General features: G+C 33.5%; 1 protein-coding gene across 2 annotated transcripts in view; it reads left to right on the top strand.

Moving 5' to 3' along the window:
• Pms2 (mismatch repair endonuclease PMS2) overlaps window positions 1–20,065 on the top strand; it is a 272,119-nt gene that overhangs the window by 26,158 nt on the left and 225,896 nt on the right. For both annotated transcript variants that reach the window (XM_090407693.1, XM_090407694.1), the window contains exons 4-7: window positions 2,545–2,647; window positions 10,590–10,692; window positions 15,199–15,368; window positions 19,103–19,178. In XM_090407693.1, coding sequence (XP_090263819.1) covers window positions 2,545–2,647; window positions 10,590–10,692; window positions 15,199–15,368; window positions 19,103–19,178 — 452 coding nt within the window. The remainder of the gene's footprint in view (window positions 1–2,544; window positions 2,648–10,589; window positions 10,693–15,198; window positions 15,369–19,102; window positions 19,179–20,065) is intronic.

Below are 20,065 nucleotides of genomic sequence, written 5' to 3'. Positions count from 1 at the left end.
ATATTCTGGATAGTTATAAAATCATTTCTTTCAGTTGCTATTGAATGTTCTAAACACTTCACCAAGTCACCAGGTTGTCTTCTTGTAGTGGGAATTTTTCTAATGCTAGTTTAGGATGTTATACAGGTTGTAGATGGGTCCTCCACATTCTTGAAATGGTGAGGCCATCATTTTTGTTGAGATTTGGGTTGTGTTTGAGCATTTCACAAGACTCTTTAAATTTTCTCTCAAACCAGGTTTTGGTGCGGTGTAGGGACTTGGTATTTTTCCAGTCAATTCTATGGTATGTTTGGAGTGCATGGTCAGAAAGGCCTGTTTTACCGAAGTGGAGGTATTTAATGTGTCGTTTGTGTTCGTCTTGTCTGATTGGGATAGTTCGCCCTGTTTCCCCTATGTATGGTATGTTACATGTGCAGTGTATTTTGTATACCCCTGGGTGTGCTAGGTGTGGAAGAGGATCTTTAGAGGAACTGAGTAGGTGTCTTAGCTTATTTGGGCAGGGGTTTAAAGGTGGTTTATATATATTATGTATATATATGTTTATATATATATATATGGTATACATGTTATAATTCAGTTCCATAAGGAAACAGTAAATTTACAGTATTTATCTGAAGATCACTACAGTTCAGTTCTTTATAATAATTAATGTTCTTTCCTCTGAATCACAACGTGGCACAAATCCTTTCATCCATAGCTAACAAAATTAATAAATTCTACTTATCTATCTTGAACGTTCATCACATTAATTGATTTTCAGGAATCTGTTTCTCCTTGATCGAATTTTCCACAGGTTCCTCTCTGGCTTTAAGCACACATGTGGTTCTTCATGCTATCCGTGAATTACGGTCTCTGCATAACGAGCACGTAACCTTTCTTTCTGGGACAGCTGGGCCTATACTCACTCCACGGGACTACGGACCTCGAGTTTCCACCGATGCCTCGATCAAAAACCTCCGGAATGGAGGTACTGCCACCCTTCTCCAGTTCACGACACCGAGAGACCTACACCAGGAGATCAAGAACAAAAAATGCCTTGTGTGTGGGGTTCTTGACTCTTTTATTTCGCCTTGGTTCCCGGCGATTCTTGCACTTCGCGATGTCCACCTAGCGCTTTCAGGTGGGTCGACGTCACAGGGTCCACCTTTCTCATGCGCTGTCGCTATGCGATTGCCCGGGGCAAACCGCTCCCCTCACATTACTGCTTTGAGTTTACATCCCCTTTAGAAATTTGTGCAAGTCATTCAATAACTCCTAATACTTATGGCTCTAACAAATATTAAGTATTTACATTTCCACTGTTATTTACACAAACTAGTGAGTGGTCTTTTGTTGAAATACTAGATAACTACTCTTTTTTCTTAAATTTGAAACATTTAACGTATTTGCAAAGCTGTATTATAATACCTAGAGAATAATTCCTCTTGTCAAGGAATTTTTTCATTATGTTGGCACGATAAGAAGGATGCTTACATGATAAGCACAAAACATTCAAAAGAAGAAATGGTAGATACAGGAAAAGTAAGGAGAAGTAAGAGGAGCGATGAAGAAAAAGTAATAAAACCTAAATGTGTTCTTGAATACAATTGCTGAATGGGCAGTGTCGATAGGCAAGACCAACTACTTGCTTGTTTTCCTATTATGCGAAAATGTGTCAAAGGTTACAAGAAAATATTTTTCTATTTGATGGATATCGCTATTTACAATGCTTATGTTTTATATTCCAAGCTACCCAATACATCAAAACTAACAATAGTCAATTTCTGTTTGAACATAGCAGAAGATATGTTGTCAAATATATCTTTACCTAATTATAGTACCCGTGGACGTCCATCGCAAGAGGACTGCCCAATTAGACTGCAGGCAAAAAATTGGGCACATTTCTCTGAACATATACCCTCTACTGATAAAAAGCAACATCCAGCAAAGAGATGCCATTTATGTGCTAAGCATAATGTAAGAAGTGAGACTACATGGCAATGTAAAAAATGTTTGATACCATTACATTTACCTAAGTGCTTCGAAAAGTATCATACTTTGCAAAATTATTAATATTCTTTATAATAAGGTAACAATTAACGAAATAAATCACATGAATTAAATAAATAGTAGTTTTATCTGTTCCAACTTTAAAAATAATTTATATGTCAAAGGGTTAAGAAGAAAGCAAACTTTTTTCTTGGACAGTATGTGTATGTATATATGTTCTTTTTTTTTTTTTTTTTTTTCAAAAAAAAGTTTGCTTTTTTTTTTTTTTTTTCAGAGCATTATTTTACTTTAATCCCTTTTTTGTCAAGCATTGCAAAGCTTGTTTTAAGGAGAGAGAAGTTTTTTCTAATCTGCATTATAAGTGATTGTTTATTTTTAATTAGGTAGAAAAGTGATTAATGAGAAGTTTTAGAGAGATAACTTAGTAATAATTTCTTAGTATAAATAGAATATCTTGATGTATTTGCTTTTTTGAAGATATTGAGAAATTTTAATAATCTTTGATAATAACAGAGGTTTTTTTTTTTTTTCATCTGTGTTAAAATATTATTATAGCATTGAAGCACCACACTTCAAAACTTCAAGATTTTTCAGATCTGGTTAATGTCGATACTTTTGGATTTAGAGGAGAAGCATTAAGTTCTCTGTGTGCTTTAAGGTGGGTCTATAATCAAATTGATGTAGTCTAGTCAAAATATTATATGGATATGTTCCACTTACGTTTTTCATACTTTCTCTCTGTAGTTGAAAAATGAAAGTCCAAAAGTTTATTAATTCAGTAATTTATTCTTGAATTAAATTTAATAAACAATTCAAAATTATTACATTTATGAAGTGTTTATTAAATTGAATTACATACTAATTAATTTATAATTCATATATTTAATGACCCTAATCCAGTGGTTTTTAATCTTTTCGAAGTCATGGAACACTTTTGATTATAAGAAAAATTTAGGAACACCAAAAGCATTAGGGTCATAAAACTAACAATAAAAATATGCATGGACTTGCCTTTTATAAAAATGGAATTTATTTTAATGTGATACTTGAGCTTGTCAGCTTTTGACATTTCAGTAATATCTGGTCTAATATGTGATATAGCTACCCTCATCTCTTTGTCTAGATTAGTAAGTCTTTCACGCTTTTTAGTTTTTGTATTGGTTAATATTGAGAAAAGGAGCTCAATGAAATATGATGTTGAAAACTGTAATAAAATTTTCAGTGCCCTTGTGGAGAGAGTTGGGTATTCAGCTTGGACAAAAATCCAAAGTTCCTCAAGAGTTATTTCAAAGAATTTCATTTTTACAGAACAGTCCATTTGTTAATAATTGGTGGATTTTTATATAGATGATATTCATAGATATTCATATTATTGATCCTACCATAGAGATGATCTCTGTTTCTAACAATTATTTTTTTAATTCCGAATGCACCTATATGTTATTATATGCACAAGGGTTCACTCCAATTGGTGCAGTGATCTTAACTCTTTCTTTCAGAATCCAAATAATCACTGACTCAAGACCAAAATACAAAATAAACACATTTAATAAAACAAAAACAATATATATATACACTTCAAACAAATATTACATAACAAACTACAAATTAATTGGATCCAAGGCCTTTTTAAATAAATTTACACTTAAGACTAGACTAAACACTTTGTTTGCACAGTCACAAAATGTTCATAACCAGTTTCTTTCTCTGACATCCGAAAATATATGACTCTATTCTTCATTTTTACAGGATCCTTTCTCATCACTCATGTAGCACACATTAATTCTTCCAAACTTAATTCTATCTCTTTTCTTCAGTAGAAATAACAGTCAGATCCGGTGTCCTTAATACAGATGAAACTTCCTAATCAGAGTTTTCTCGAACATTCCTTTAGTACGTAAATAGCAACTTCTTCTTTTATTCACTAAATGCTTATTGACAGTCTTAACTCTTCCAATAAAAAAAAAAACACAGTTCTACGATTACCTTTTCGGAATCTACTATAAATCTTTCAATTAGTGTTTCCTCCAATATTCCATTTAAAACACATATAGCAATATTTCCCTTTTACTCTTTTACTTATCAATACTTATTCCACTTTGAAACTTAATAGTTCCACGATTCCTTTTTCAGAATATACTATTAATTTTCCTCTGACTGTCACATAAAAAACTTAAGTTCCTCCGAACCTAAATATCTGCCGGCCTGTGTTCCTTCCGAACGCTATCCTTGTTTACAGCCGTTACTCAGATACCAAATGCTTTCCTTGTCAGCTGTCAATCACACATCCAACTTCTCGGCAAGCATGCGCACTCTATGAAACTGGTAAGCAAGAAGTTAGGTATAAATAATGGCTGACACGTTGTCTCCGTTAGCGACAAGAGAGAATGTCTTCATAAAAACACAAAACTTAATATTTTAAATTACAATAAAATTCCTGTAAGTAATACAAATATCAAATCTGGTAAGTACATCAATTTTTTTTTAACTTCTTTACATATCACTTTTGACAAAACAATTTCAATAACGGGCACATCGCAAGTGCCAACAATGCGTGTTATGAAACTAAAACTAATAAACATTTTAACATAAACAATTCGTAAAAATATTCAGAATTTTAATTATGATTATTTTTACACATTGACAAGGTAACCAATTGTTCTTCTTGTAACGAAAATTCACAACTCGATGTATTAACTGTGCCAAATGGATTTCGTATCCAGTCATAATTGTGTGTATTGAAGGACGGAAAGTAACTTGAAATCTTTTCTTCCAATATTGTTAAATGCTCTGTTATAATGGAAATAATTCTCTCGACGTTTTATTATGGAATGAAGGAAACATATCTACTGTATTTTTTCTGATATGCGGTTTTTCCAAAGATATACTTTTTTTCTGAAAAGCTGACAATTTGTCAGTGGATGTCAAAATATTTTCATTTTTCTCTTGGATACTTGTATTAATGCTATTTAAGTAATTAAAAATATTGCTAAATATGCTATTTTAGCACACCAAATATCATTTCGAAGACATTTTACAAAAGCATCTGTACCTTCATTTTGAAAAAAAGGTCAATAATTCATTCTTAAGTTCTAAAATTCAGAATAGCACTTTACCCCTGGATAACCATCTTATTTCAGTGTGTAAAAGCAAAGATTTGTATTTAGCTTCGATAGATATGCAAAGTTTTTTTTTAAAAAAAGGCATGCTTTTAAAGATCTTGACCTGATGTAATTCACCATATTTGCAACTTGGTCTAGTACAGGTTTTATTGCCAATAATGTTTTTGAAACTAGGGATTCTCTGTGCAAAAAACAGTGCATAGATATAATATTTGAGTTTATTTTCTTTGCAAGGGTAACAAATCCTTTAATAGAGCCTACCATTGATGGAGCACCATCCGTACAAATTCCTACACACAGCTCCCATGAAATTTTAAAATTGTCTAAATATGACATAATAGTCAAAAATATCTTGTCCTGTTATATGTTTGGTAAGTTCTCTGCAGCATAGAAATTGATTCACTATTCACTAATGTCAGTGGACTCATCAATTTGTCAAGCAAAATGTTGTTTGGAAAGTTTATTTGGATATGTCAGATGATATTTCTCAAATATCATCTGACATATCTTTAATTTTATTTTTTATTGTATCATCCAAGTGAGAAATTTTCATAATTTCCTTTTCTGCTTCGTTGCCAAACATAATGTTTACTGTTTCACAACATGCTGGTAAAATAAGAGACTCTGCTATAGTATGTGGTTTTAATTTTACAGAAATTAATTCAGCTACCTTATATGATGCAAATTGTGCCTTATCGGAAATTTTAACAATCTTTTCCAAATATTTTACTTTACAGTGCTGTCAAAACTGCTGGATCATGGCAATATCATTGGGTTTGGTAGTGATAACTGTTCCTCCATGATGGGCATTAACAGTGGATTTCGGAAACTGTTGAAAGATGACGTCAGATGATGTCTGTCCCATCTGTTTTTGTGATGGGTTGCATTTGTCATTCATTTGCTCTATGTGCTAGTCATGTAGTCAGTGTTTTACCCTCATACTTAGAAGCTTTTCTAAAGGATTTAACCTCCTATTTCTCCTGCAGCGCTAAGTGGCAAAGAGATTTTCTACTTCAAGAAGCTGCTGATATAGCTACACATAAAATTCCCAAACTTGCTCAAACCAGGTAGCTGTCGAGGGAAAAAGTGGTATCAACTATTTTAGAACAGTATGATGCATTAGTTCTATACTTTCAAAATGAATCAAGGACAGATAAAATTGACAATGCCAAAAAAATTTATGATACACTTACTGACCTTGGAACCAGACCAATGCTTTTTTTCCTTCAGTATATTCTTGAAAAAGTAAATACACTTGAAATAGATTTTCAATCAGAGCATTTCAGGTTACACCAACTATTCCTAAATGTATCAACAGAATATCTCGATTTACTTAGTTGTTCATTAAAGATGAGATTTTAAGAACAGCTAAATTATCAGAAATTGATCAAAGAAACCAAACAACTATAAAAATGTTGATGATATTTACTTCGGTGGTAGAGCAATGCTGCACTTAATTAGAAACCCTTTCGAAGATAACGCTGTTTTGTTAAGATTTAAAAATGATTGTTTAAAGGTTCTTGTGGAACTTAGTTCGCAAATAAAGAAAAGATTTGTCTTCGAAGAAGACAGCACTGTTGCAAACTTGGATCCAAAAGTTGCTAGTGACCCTAGCCAGTCACCATCTACCATTATTCCTCTTGTTGCTCAATTCTCCTCACTTGTTGATGATATTAGGTTAAATCAAATAGATGATGAGTGGAGAAGTTATTGTCTCGTAGCATCAGATCTACCAATTCCTAAAGATATTGGCATTCATTGACTGACATAAAAGATGGCATGATTAATAATAAATATGGTTTACTGTCATAGTTTATGACAAATCTTACTATTCTGCTACATTCATCTGCATGCATGGAGTGAATTTTCTCACAAGTGAATTGTATAAAAACAAAATTAGCTAATTCATTAAAAACAGAAACTGTGAGAGACAGAATCCTAGCAAAGCAGTGCTTAGCGAGACAAAATGCAACGTGTACTTCTTGGGAGCCACCGAAAACATTAATCAAGGAGTTGGAAAGTCACACAGTTTATAATAGATATAAAAATCGACTTAATATGCAAAGCAGCAAAGGGAATGTGATCAATTACCAGAAGATATTGACAAAGAAGAAGAGGGAAGAAATGTCAATTAAAGTAAGTTAAGCATGTATTCTTCGTATAATTTTTATACGAAGAATGAAAGAGAGAATTAATAAAAAAAAATTAATAAAAAAAAGAGCAAATTTTTAAGTCATTTTTCTGGTCAGTTAGTAGATAACTATTTAAATGTCAATTTTTTGTATTTTATATTATGTTTTTAATTTATGTGTAATGTTTTAATTAAACCATGCAGAATTATAAATTAATAAAGGCATATTTAAGTGCATAGTTTGAGTTTTTTGCATATTTAAGAGCATATTTTGGATGTTTTAAATGTTTTTAGTGTATACTTGGACGCATGTTTTGCACTTTTTTTACGACCTAAAAATCCGACCCTAGTTATTACTACCTGGGGAATTTTTTAGGTCTAATCTGGGGAATTTTGAAAAATGTGAGTGGCAGCCCTGTTTTACTCTTGCTCCTGCTCTGGTTCAAGATTTTCTTGCCTCAGTTGATAGTTTTCATTTGCTGCTTTTACTGTTCTCCTAACTTAGCTATGCTATGAGCCCCTTTAATGATTTAGCTCTGAAAGCTGATTTTATGCAGTATAATTATCCAAACTATGAGCCTGTTTTCCCTAGGAGACTTTAATGTTTATATCTCAATCTGTTTTCCTTTTCTAACTTCATCGATCTAGCCAAAAGAGATGCTAAATCACTCTCAATGATATGATTTGATGTAAATCGTTAACTTATTAACTGGAATACAAGATAATTCTTATTCTTCCAACACTGGATGTTTTTCAAAACCAGCTCTCCCTCCAAATACACTGTGGATGTTTGCTTTCCTATTGGCAATGCTAACCATAACCTTATTCACCTTTTCTTTTCCGCAGATTGATTTCTTCCCAACCATTCTCAGCCTAGTACTGTATGGCTCTCTATTAGTGCCAATTGGTATGAGCTCCAGGATGTCTATAACTCATTGCATGGTCTACTATACTATTTCTACTATATTATTTCTGCTTCTAATTCAAGTCATTTGGCCAAATAACTTAAATACTCCTTACTGAAATGGGGCCTTTAGTGCCCTTCTCCACTGGAAACTGCCAGCCTCTATCTAAGGCTTTGTTCTTTACAAAATGTGTCATTGTAGTCTAAGATAAAAATTTATCATGTGTTCAGTGGCTTAAGTCAATCTCCAGCTTTTTTGATCAGTCTGTTATAGCTTGAAACATGTAAGAACATTAACATATCCAAAGCAGCTTATAAGTGGCAATTCAATAAGCTTGGCTACTACTCAAATGGTATTTGAACTTTCTGGTCCCTTGCCTATGATACCATGGTGACATCACCCAAAGATAATGCAGATCTCTTGGCATCGGTCTTTTGTATAGATGACGAAAGCAAATAACCACCTCCTTCTATATCATAAACTGCTCAGAGCATGCTCTCTGATTTTTAACCAGAGGAACATCAGAAAATTCCTCATTAATGGTGTCCCTCCATATGTGCTAAAACTTATGTTCTATTAACATACATCCTCTCACCTATATCGCTATCACACTCATCTGGCATCTACTTAAAAGCATGGAAGCAAGCTAGCCTTCCCTTAAAAGGATTAAAGTCTGTCATCAAACTGTTGTCCCCCCCCCACACATCAGTGCTGTAGAATGAGAATGGCAGAATCCATAATGGTGATCACTAATTAACTAATGGATCTTTACATAGCAAGAAGCTAGCGTTGATGACCTTCCATTACATTCAAGTGCTACAAGGAACCTTGTAGCACTTGAATGATTCAAACTTTGAGATCTTCCATTAATGTCTTAAACACCGAATAATCTAGTGACATTCATTGCTTTCAATCACAGTCTTGTCTTACCTGGAATGATAATGATAACTGATAATTAATAATGTTTTGATCTAGTCAAGATCAGTTTTCTCTTCTAGGGTTTACTTTCACCTGTAGGTTATTCTGGTATCATCATATCACCTCCTTCGCCTCTTCAGCCCTCAAAAAACTTGGTATTTCTTTTCATTAGAGCACTGCTTTTTTTCTTGCTACACACACCTAGCACTTAAAACTCAAGTCTGACTGACCTTAAATTATTGTTCTCACATTTGGGGGATGGTGATCCCCACCAGGAACTCTCGATTCTGTACAGAAGAGGGCATCCACCTAATAGAAGACCCCCCCTCCTCTTCACTCACTATCAAAAATTCTTTTTGTATATCCTTCAATTCTAATTGCTGACTTACAGTCATAATCCATACATTGCTCTGTTTGCTATATAATTTTACAATTATGTAGTGTAAATGTTCTCTTTAACTATATAATTGTAGCATTTTGAAATAGCTGTTGTTGTTTAACCCTTGTAACTTACTTTTTTCTCAGATCTGCAGAACTTGTAATGGATTCTTGTTATATTTCCATGATCTCTTGACTCTTTGTGTTAAAGTAAAAAATCTGTGTCCCATTTGGCCTGCACCTACCTTACTTCCACAGTTTTTCTTTTTGCAAGTATGCTTCTTACTTGGGACACTTCCTAGGGAAATTCATCTATGTAATGCTCACATTCAGTTTTCTTTTCTTTTCATTTTTAATAGATGAGTACTATGAAAACTCGACTCCACTCAAATGAAATTTTGCCTTCTGACCAGATATTCTGAATTATGGAAGAACAAAAAATATTTTTTCATATTCATGCATTTCTGGTTGATCATCTATTTTAGTTGCTCTTTGCCTCACATGTTTCAAATTTCTGACAGCTTTTCCTTCCTGCATTACAGAAATGTACTGATGACTGCATTTCACCTGGATAATCTCTATCACTATTCTCTCACTGCTTAATTTTTCAGCATGTCTTAGGATGATTGCTATTCACCTCAAGACAGAATATCCTTATCAGTATGTATGCCATCTTTATCATCTCTAGATGATAAATTTATCATTTTCCTCTTTTTCATTGAAACTTCTTATGCTTAAATAATGCATGATAGGTTTACAAACTTTCGTGTATGTGATTCACATTAAAGAAAACACAGTTTTTGTGGATCAGCACCATTAAAAAAGTTAACGAATTAGTAGTTATGGAAATGATATGGCTTTCATTAAGCTATGGAAATTAATATATTTATTAATTTTTAAATCAAAATCAGTGAACACCCTTAAAAAATCCTTGCTGTCATAGAAATCTTGCTTAACATCTTGCTTACAAAAAGCCTTGCTTGTCAACAACATAATTCTCACTAGTAATGTAAAGCAGTGGCAAGAAAGAAGAATAAGCAGGCATATTTCTTTTGGCATGCTTATATACTGTTCTATTACTTATGATTTCTCTCTCTTTATTTGGAAGATGTTATATCATAATGATACTTTTTCTCCCCTTCATAGTGACATGGTTGTTGTTACACGCCATAAAAATGCAGCTGTTGGTTCACGTTTGGAATATGATCACAATGGAAATTTGTCCCAAAAAATTTCTTGCTCTAGACAGGTATGTCTTTCAAGTTATTAATATGTTCTAGACAGGTATGTATTTCAAGTTATTAATATATAATTAGTCATACCCCCTCCCCCATTTACATGCCTCAGGCTGAACTCACAATCTCTTCATATGGTTAATATGTCAAATTTTAATTATTTAAAATTTTATTTTAGTTTTTCTTGATGTGAATCCAACCCACAAAAGTAACTATACTGTGTTAGTATGGTAGATGGACTAAGAATTAGATAATCAGAAAGCCTACTCTGAAGACCAGATGTGGTACTTTTTCATGTCATTAGTTCTTCAGTAATGCTGAAAATCATATGTTACTTAAGGACATTCTCAAATGATAATGCCTTCAGTAGAGTTCAAACCCACAGTCTGTTGATTGAGCGGTGGAGACACAATACAAGGCTGAGATAGGTTGGGAGAAGGTTGATCTGTAGATAAAGAATCATGAACAGTGATGGTCAGAGTTGCCAAGAGAAGTAACATTAATAGTGTATTTTGATAAAGAGTTAGTTTAGAAAATATTCATGGTGTTGGGAATATGAATATTATCTGGCATTCTGTTGGTGAATGATTTGCATTAGATTATTACTGACAGCAAACAATTCTCTCTTTCCATTTGTTGTCAGTAATGATCTAACATAATTCACACTGAATTATAGACATGTCATTAGTTCTTCAGTAATGTCTCGCATATAATGATGAAAATCATATATTACTTAAGGACATTCTCAAATGATAATATAGACGTAATCCAGTTTACAATCTGCACTGAATTATAGATACTAAAATCTCCACGGAAGGTTATCTCATTGTTTGGATAATTAGAATACGATCTTTCAGAGATAAATAATCAAAATTGTCAGTATAGCAGTAAGTAAAGGCAACAAAATGAGGCAAAGCTGATCATGTGAATGGAGATTTCAAGTCTGATAACCTTTGGTAAGGAATATCAGACCTGGCAAAAACGTGTTCTGCCCTTCTTATGTAACGTGCATGATGTAATGTGTGAAGTTAAGGTGAGCTGAAGTCATAGAGTATGCCATTTTAGGTTCACTGATGAATAAACAGTTCTGTTTGAATGCCTGTAAATAGTAGTGCATGTCACTGATTTTGTCCAGTTATACACATCTAGTAGTAGTAGTATTGCATTTAAATTGAGCAGAAGATAGAATTCAGGTGGCCACCACCACTTCCTCTGGGTTCCTGCCTTTGCTACCCTAGACGGACTTACCATCTATTTTGGAATTACCAACAGTAATAATAACAATAGTATTATATAAATGTGATGAAGTGACCATCTTTTTTTTTTTTGAAATTTTTTTTTTCTTTTTTATCCTAGAACACACTATAGTCATGCATCTAGTGTATACATTTCATCATGTAATAGCAAGAAAAAAAAAAGAACTAAAGCCATAGTAAGTGTCTTCTAGGTGGTCTTGGTTATAGAGCTAAAGGAGTTCTTAGAATCATGGTTTCTTAAATTTTGGATAAATTAATGCAGGCACATGTAGTAATGTTCGGGAACTGCTTCATTCTTGTTGACTCCAAAAGTAGCTTTTTGTGTAATAATTATTGTCTATCAGTTGAGCCTCTGTGATTTGGTGTCCAAATCATAGTCTGCTTTACCTGCTTTTCTTAACAATTATAGTTGATGTATTTCTTGTTGTTTTCTAAGTTAATAATTTCCTCTCTGTCCAAAATAGGCTAACTTACAAGCTTCATTATATGCATTCTGTGCACGTTACACATCCATCGATGTACTTTCAGATGAACTACTCTATATAAATGATGGGAATAATGTTTTTTTATTTTTTTTTGCAATTTTGATTTTGTGATATGAGGGAGGGAGAAAGAGGGTATAGTATTTTATCTGGTTCATGAAGTATTTTACTTGTCTTATCTTTTATTGTATCTGCCTCTATTATCTGTGCCATGCTTTTATTACTGTTGGCTAAAAGAAGTCTGGCATAGATCTCATGTTTTTCTATCATTGAAATAGAGTCTTAGCTTACTAATGTTAGCAGGATAGCAGGAATGATGATAGGATTGTTTTTATTAATATGAGTTTCATACACAAGTGGTTGCAGAAATTATAATACATTAGTTATGTGTATGGGGGTTGGTTAAAAAAAAAATCTTTATATATTTTTTGGATATCTATACAAGGGAGCTGGAAAGCTCTGAACACACCTGAACAAAAATGATATTAAAGCAACTAATATAACCACAAGAAAGAACATACTAGTAACAGAGTTATGAAGGTAACTTATGTTCTTATATTCTTATATCCCCATATGTTCTTTCTTGTGGTTATATCAGTCACTTTAATATCATTTTTGTTCTAGGTGTTTATTGAAGCTTTTCAGATCCCCCTCGTAGGTTGTATTCCTTGGGGGAAGGGGAATACTCTGTGAGGAAGTCTGTTCTAGACAGGTAGAGTTAGATATAGTTGATGGATGGAAAGAGGAAGTGGAGAAGCAGGTTCAGTAAGATAGCAGATGAATTATAAATAGAGTCTAACAGTACTGCTATAGTTCGCCCACTGATTTGAAGTCCCTCGAAACTACTGTGCATGTCAGAAAAAGGAGAATCCATTCCGATAATAAGGTAATCAGTCTGTCTTCTAGGATGTAATAATAAACAAACTGAGTTTGTTTATTATTACAGGTCGGAAAATTTAGCTTTTCTTTTACGAACATTGCTGTTTTTAAAGTGTAACTATTTTGCTTGTATAACAGTTGGAAAAATGTACGTAGAGTGTTAATAGGTGCAAATACTGCGTTCTATATAAAACAATGTCACTTCGCTCCATGATAAGTTTCCTTTTATTCTGGGACTTTTTAAAACAAAATCCGATTTCATTAAGTATTTTCCTTAAAGTTTCTCTTTTCCAAGGAAAATTAATTTTTTCTTTAAGCACAGGAATCAATTTCGGAACAGTTGGCACTCTTTTCTCGAATACGTAAAATTCGTGAATAGCTCTTCTTATAACGTCTACATCAAAATCATTCAAAGCTACGGTTTCGATGGTTTTCTTTACTCTGGCGCTTTTTTTTTTTTTTAGGAGATTTAAATTTTGGCTTACCTTCACCTTTTGATTCCCTACGAATTCTTTTAACAGTCGACCCCAATACGCCCACAATTGCACTTGCACGTTTTATGACTTGAGAAAGGGGAGCAAGAAGACGGCCTTCTGACGATTCTTTTTTGCAGAATGTCAGCACATTATTCAATATTCTTTTGCAAGAGCTACTGAAACGTGTAACAATAGAACTTGTTGACTGTATTGGATCCATCATACAAATTAATAATAAAAAAATAATGCAAAAAGAGAACAACAAAAATCAAGCTAGTACAGCGACAGACAAGAAAGCACGTGATTTCACATGTTGGCGACCAATTCGTACATCCTTCATTTCTTTCTCCCCTTCAGCATGAATCGACTATTCTTGGCACAAATCCAACAAGGGATCTAGAAATGGTGGGCGAACTATACTCATGTTATTATAGGCTTAGTGGAAAGTGGAGGAAGGATGGATACCAGTTCATTGAAACATGTAATTATTTTTAATATTGATTAAATATTAGTAGTTACTTTAATCAGTACTTAATAACAGGTAATAAAAAGGGTAAGCTAGAGTCATCACTAAATTTTCCATAATTTTGTTTGTAATTTGATGGAAGTTTTTTCACTTGGCTATGCTACCAATTATATATTTGGTGTAATCCTTTATCCAAGTGTAAGCAAACAAAGTTTGCGCCTGAAGGAGATGTGCAAGGAGATGTTTGCATTATGGGAGATACTAAGGCAAGTGATCACAACTTATTCCACCTTTACCACGAGTTGCCTCAGTCCTGAAAATACTTCAGGTGCAAACTTTGTTTGCTTACACTTGGATAAAGGATTAAACCAAATATATAATTGGTAGCATAGCGAAGTGAAAAAACTTCCATCAGCTATCTCTAATCCAGAGAATTTTAATAATAAGGTGTTGACACCTTTTGGCAACTGGTATATGGTGATACTTCAGCATTACTTCCACCTTAGTATTACCACCTCTGGGTCTGGCTCCCACTGATGAAACCTCAATAAAGGTCAAAACCAGTCTGGGTAGTGGCCCTTCTCTTAATATATGTCTGCAGGGAGATGTGTTTTGTATTATGGGAGATACTGAGGCAACTGATCAGAACTTATTCCACCTTTACCATGAGTTGCCCCAGTCCTGAAAATACTTCAGATGCAAACTTTGTTTGCTTACACTTGGATAAAGGATTAAACCAAATATATAATTTGTTTGAAATTTATTGATTTACAAAATTCATTACTTACCTAGTGGATGATGAATTCATATCTTTGAGATCCTCATAAAAATTATTTTTCATAAGTGTTTGAAACTTATGAAATAAGTTTGTGTATTTATTTTCTGTGTGTTGTTCATTTTTATATTAATTTTGTATTAATTAAATTTCCATATTTATAGCTACATGTTTATTTCATTGCAGATTGGTACCACAGTTTCTTTGCAAAATCTCTTTGCCACCCTTCCTGTCAGACTCAAAGAATTTCAACACAAAGCCCAAAAGGAATTTGTCAAAATGGCACATTTATTAACTGCTTACTGTTTGATATGTACAAATAAACGCATCACATGCATCAACCAAATTGGAAAAAAGTATGAAATTTAATGCTTTTATTTTAAAAATTCATATGGAATTAAAAAAGAAATATATGTAGAACTGTTTTTAGAAATCATTGTTTTGATATGTTTTTTTTACTTGGTAATGTTTATATTAATTTTGTATCAATCTGTTATAGATTTTAAAGATGGATGCTTTTATTCTGTATATATAGATTAAATTAGGTATATATATTATACTTATCATTCGTCATTCACTGAGTAAGCGACTTATCCTCCGAAGGGCATTCATTCCCAAGTAATTTACAAGTAATAAAGTGATAAAAAAAACTTCATCAAATTTCTACCCTCAGCTTGGTGTACAGGATCTTATGATAGTACTATATGAACAGTTACTTCATTATTAGCTTCCTATCAACAGTTTTCCTCCAGATTACCTATTATGTGTCAACATTCCAATATTATGAGATCTTATATTTCTGTCTTCTAAGGCATCTTTTACTGTTTCAATCCACCTACATCTTGTTATTCCTCTGGGCCTTTTTTCTGCCATCCTGGCAAAGAACACTTGTTTAGCTAATCTTTCTTCTTCCATTCTGTTTAAGTGGCCATACCACCTGAGAATAGCTCTGTTAACACATTTCTGAATGCTAACGGTGTCGAGTTCTTTTCTAATATCCTCATTTTTAATGTGATACTGCTTAATGTCATCTGTTCAATCCCCTAATCTTTCTCCAGACTCTCATATCTGTGATCTCCAGTCTTTGATCAAGACTTTTATTTCTAACCCAGGTCTCAGATCCATAAGTTAAAATTGGTTTGAATACTGTCTTGTATACAGCTAGTTTAGTGTTTTGATTTCTCATTCCATATAAATTCATTCAGTGGACTTTCTACTATACCAGCTTTATTAATGCTGCTGTCTATTTTCAAATGTAATTTGCCATCTTCACTAAAAATTATGCCTAAATAACTGAAATGTTTTACTTGTTCTATAGGTTCTCCATCAGGATGCAGTTGATGTTTTTAGATCTGCCTATGTTTTCTCAATGTCTTTGTCTTTTTAATGCTGATTTTCATACCAAACATATTACAACAGTTATTCAATTTAGGCCAGGAAGCTTGCAAATTTGTACTGGATTTATTCATAAGTATAACATCATCTGCATAAAGTAAAGAGCTGAGAATAGTATCTCCAATTTTGATATCATGTTGAATACCTTTTTCCTTCATAACGTGATCCATATAGATAACAAATAACAATGGAGATAATGTACATCCTTGTCGCATGCCTCACTTAACATCAAACCATCTTCCTGTACCTCCTTCAACTCAAACTGCTGATTAACAACTCAAATATAGATTAAGTGTTGCTGGATATAATGTTCCATTTACACCATATAACTGGAGCATTTTGAACAGCGTTCCTCTTGGGACCTTGTCTTATGTCTTTTCCAGATCTACAGAACTTAAATACAGATTTGTAATATTCCTATGATTTCTCAACTATTTGTCTTTAAGTGAATATCTGATCCTGACAATCTCTGTTTGGCCTGAACCCAGCTTGTTCTTCTTCAAGCTTCTCCTCTGCAATTTTTCTTAGCCATTTTTCAAGAATACTTGCATAAATCTTATCCAGAACACTCAGTAGAGAAATTCCTCTGCAATTCACACATTAAGCTTTATTTCCTTTTTTTATAGATGAGAGCTCTACTCCAATCATCTGGAATTCGACTCTATGACCATACTTTTGATTTGTGCAGTGTAGCTGCCGTAAAACTTATATCTCCATGTTTTAGCATTTCTGGTCTAATATCATCTACTCCAACTGCCTTCCCTCATTTCAGCTTTGTTAATAGCTTATTTCTACTTCAAGGACACATATATATATTGCAGATGGCATTCCTGTTGAGTGTTTTTCTTCCACCATGCTGTCATTGCTTGTTTCATTTAGCAATCTTTCAAAATAATTACTATTACTCCATACATCAAGAATATATTTATCCTCAGTTTTCATATCCTCTTTATCATATAATAAATTTAGTTTAATCCTTTATCCAAGTGTGAGCACACAAAGTTTGTGCCTGAAAATATCTTCAGGACTGGGGTAAAGTAGCACAACGCTGGGCAACTCGTAGCAAATGTGGACCAAGCTAACATCACTCCTATCTCAGTATCTCCCATAATGCAAAACACATCTCCTTGCTGATATGTATAATGTTATGCATTAAGGGAAGGGCCTCTACCCAGACTAGTTTCAACCTTTATTGAGGTCTCTTCAGTGGGAGCCAGGTCCAGAAGTGGAGATACCAGGCAGAAACAATAGCAAGGTCATCTTTACCTATAGGAGTTGCCAAAAGGTGTGCCAACTTTTTATTAAATTACTCTGGATTTAGAGAAAGATGTTGAAAGTTTATTTTTCACTTGGTTAGACTATAATAAATTTAGTTTAATCCTTTATCAAAGTGTGAGCAAACAAAGTTTGCACCTGAAAATATCTTCAGGACTGGGGTACGGTAGTACAACACCGGGCAACTCGTAGCAAAGGTGGACCAAGCTAACATCACTCCTATCTCAGTATCTCCCATAATGCAAAACACATCTCCTTGCGGATATGTATAATGTTATGCATTAACGGAAGGACCACTACCCAGAAACAATTCCTATAGGTAAAGATGACCTCGCTATTGCTTCTGCCTGGTACCTCCACTTCTGGGCCTGGCTCCCACTGAAGAGACCTCAATAAAGGTCGAAACTAGTCTGGGTAGTGGCCCTTCCCTTTTGGGCTACTTGAATAGAGAAGTTTATATGACTTCACACTAATTGCCTTAGTATCCAATAATGCAATGCACGTATCCTTGCGGACATGTATAATGCTATGCAATATAGGAAAGGCCATTATCTAGACCAGACCTTTATTGAGGTCTCATTAGTGGAAGCCAGATCTAGAAGTGATACCAATGTTGAAGTAGTGCAGAAGTCATATTTCCATATACAAATAGTCAAAGGTGTCACACCTTATAACTAAATTATTCTGGATTTGAGATTGATGTTGAAATTTTTTTTCACTTGTTTATACTATTGTTTATGTTATACTTGTTTATGCTATATACATGAAATTCTGAGTCCACCAAAATTTCATGGTGGACTCAGCAAGTTAAAAAGGCAGTCAAGGAAAAGAAGAAAGCATATTGAAAGTTCCTGGCAAGTAAGTCACCTTGTGCTCTTAGGGAATATAGAAAAAATGTAAGAAACCAAAGAATAATGTTAAATTAGCTAAGTCTTGGGAAGACTTTGATGAGAATATTGAAAATGCTGAAAGCTTTTTCACTTGGTTATAATATAAATTAAAGATGCCAAGAAATTATATTCTTGGTTTAATCATTTATCAAAGTTCGCACATGAACCATATTATAATATGGTTTGAGGAAAATGATTTGGAACTGGCCTGCACAGATTCTGATCTCAATCCTGTTAAACATCTTTGGAATGAACTGGAACTTAGTGGGACAGAACATTTGGCAGTAGTTCATGAAGCAGTGACCATGTTGAAGGAGGAATGGTCTGAAATTCCTTGTTCATTTATCAATAAACAGCTGAAAAGAGAGAGAGAAAGTGAGTATACTTGGAAAGGTGGAAAAATGTGAGCAGGCCAAGAGGGCACACATCTTATTGGGGTATGTAGAATTTATATAGTGAATTCCCATACTTATTTCAACCTGGTATCTCTATATATATGATATGTTCATTTTCATTTTTTTTTTATTTAGAAAAAAAAAGGTTTTATCAACACAAGGATCAGTTTCTATAAGAGATAACATAGCCAGCATATTTGGATCTAAACAGGTAAGGGCATTCCCCCCCCCCCCCCCCATTTATGCATCTCTCTCTCTCTCTAATTAATCTTCTATTTAATAATCTATTATTAGATTATTAGATATTTAAAAAATATCTAATAATCTCTCTACTTAATCTCTCTACTTCTTCTTTTCTACTCTCTCTCTCTCTGTGTATGTGTGTGCATAAAGGGTTTTTATTATGAAAGTATTCAGAGCTGCATAGCATGACATACAATGGTTAGCTCAGAATGAAATTTGTTTCACCTTTGATTTAAGCATCTCTCTCTCTCTCTCTCTTTATGTCTACGTAATTGCTTTTCTTTTGTACTCTCTATCTCTGTGTGTGTGTGTGTGTGTGTGTGTGCGTGTGCATAAAGGGTCTTTATTATGAAAGTATTTAGAGCTGTATAGAGTGATTAGCAATGTTTAGCTCAGAATGAAATTTGGTTCAACTTTGATTAAACTAATACTGCCTTGTATTAGAGCTCTGCTAAGTCGTCCACCAATGTTATGATATCCACCACCTATGTTTGTTCAATACATTACATTCCACCATCCTCTTATCTAGTCGCTATACCAGGACTATAATTTCACTTAGATTGTTTTATCATCTCATGGTATTAATAGTCCTTTGTTATATTTCTTATGTTAGTATTCCTGAAGTTCTACTGTTGTTTCATTGCTATCATTTATGCAGAACAGTTTCACTTATGGCTAATATGTAAAATATATCTGCAGTAGCACCATTTATGTGAACCAATGCCTTTTGTTGTTGTTGTTGTCATTCTTTGCCTCATGTTTTGAATTCTCTACTATTCAAATTTCAGTCCAATCTGACCAATAAAAGATGATTTGGACAGCTCTGAATAATTATGAAATATCTCTGTATGCATA

This window comes from Typopeltis vanoorti, chromosome 17 (genome assembly GCF_054136105.1).
Source record: "Typopeltis vanoorti isolate ZY-2024b chromosome 17, IOZ_Tvanoo_1.0, whole genome shotgun sequence".
Classification (NCBI taxonomy): domain Eukaryota; kingdom Metazoa; phylum Arthropoda; class Arachnida; order Uropygi; family Thelyphonidae; genus Typopeltis; species Typopeltis vanoorti.
This window is presented reverse-complemented; position numbering and strand designations above follow the sequence as displayed.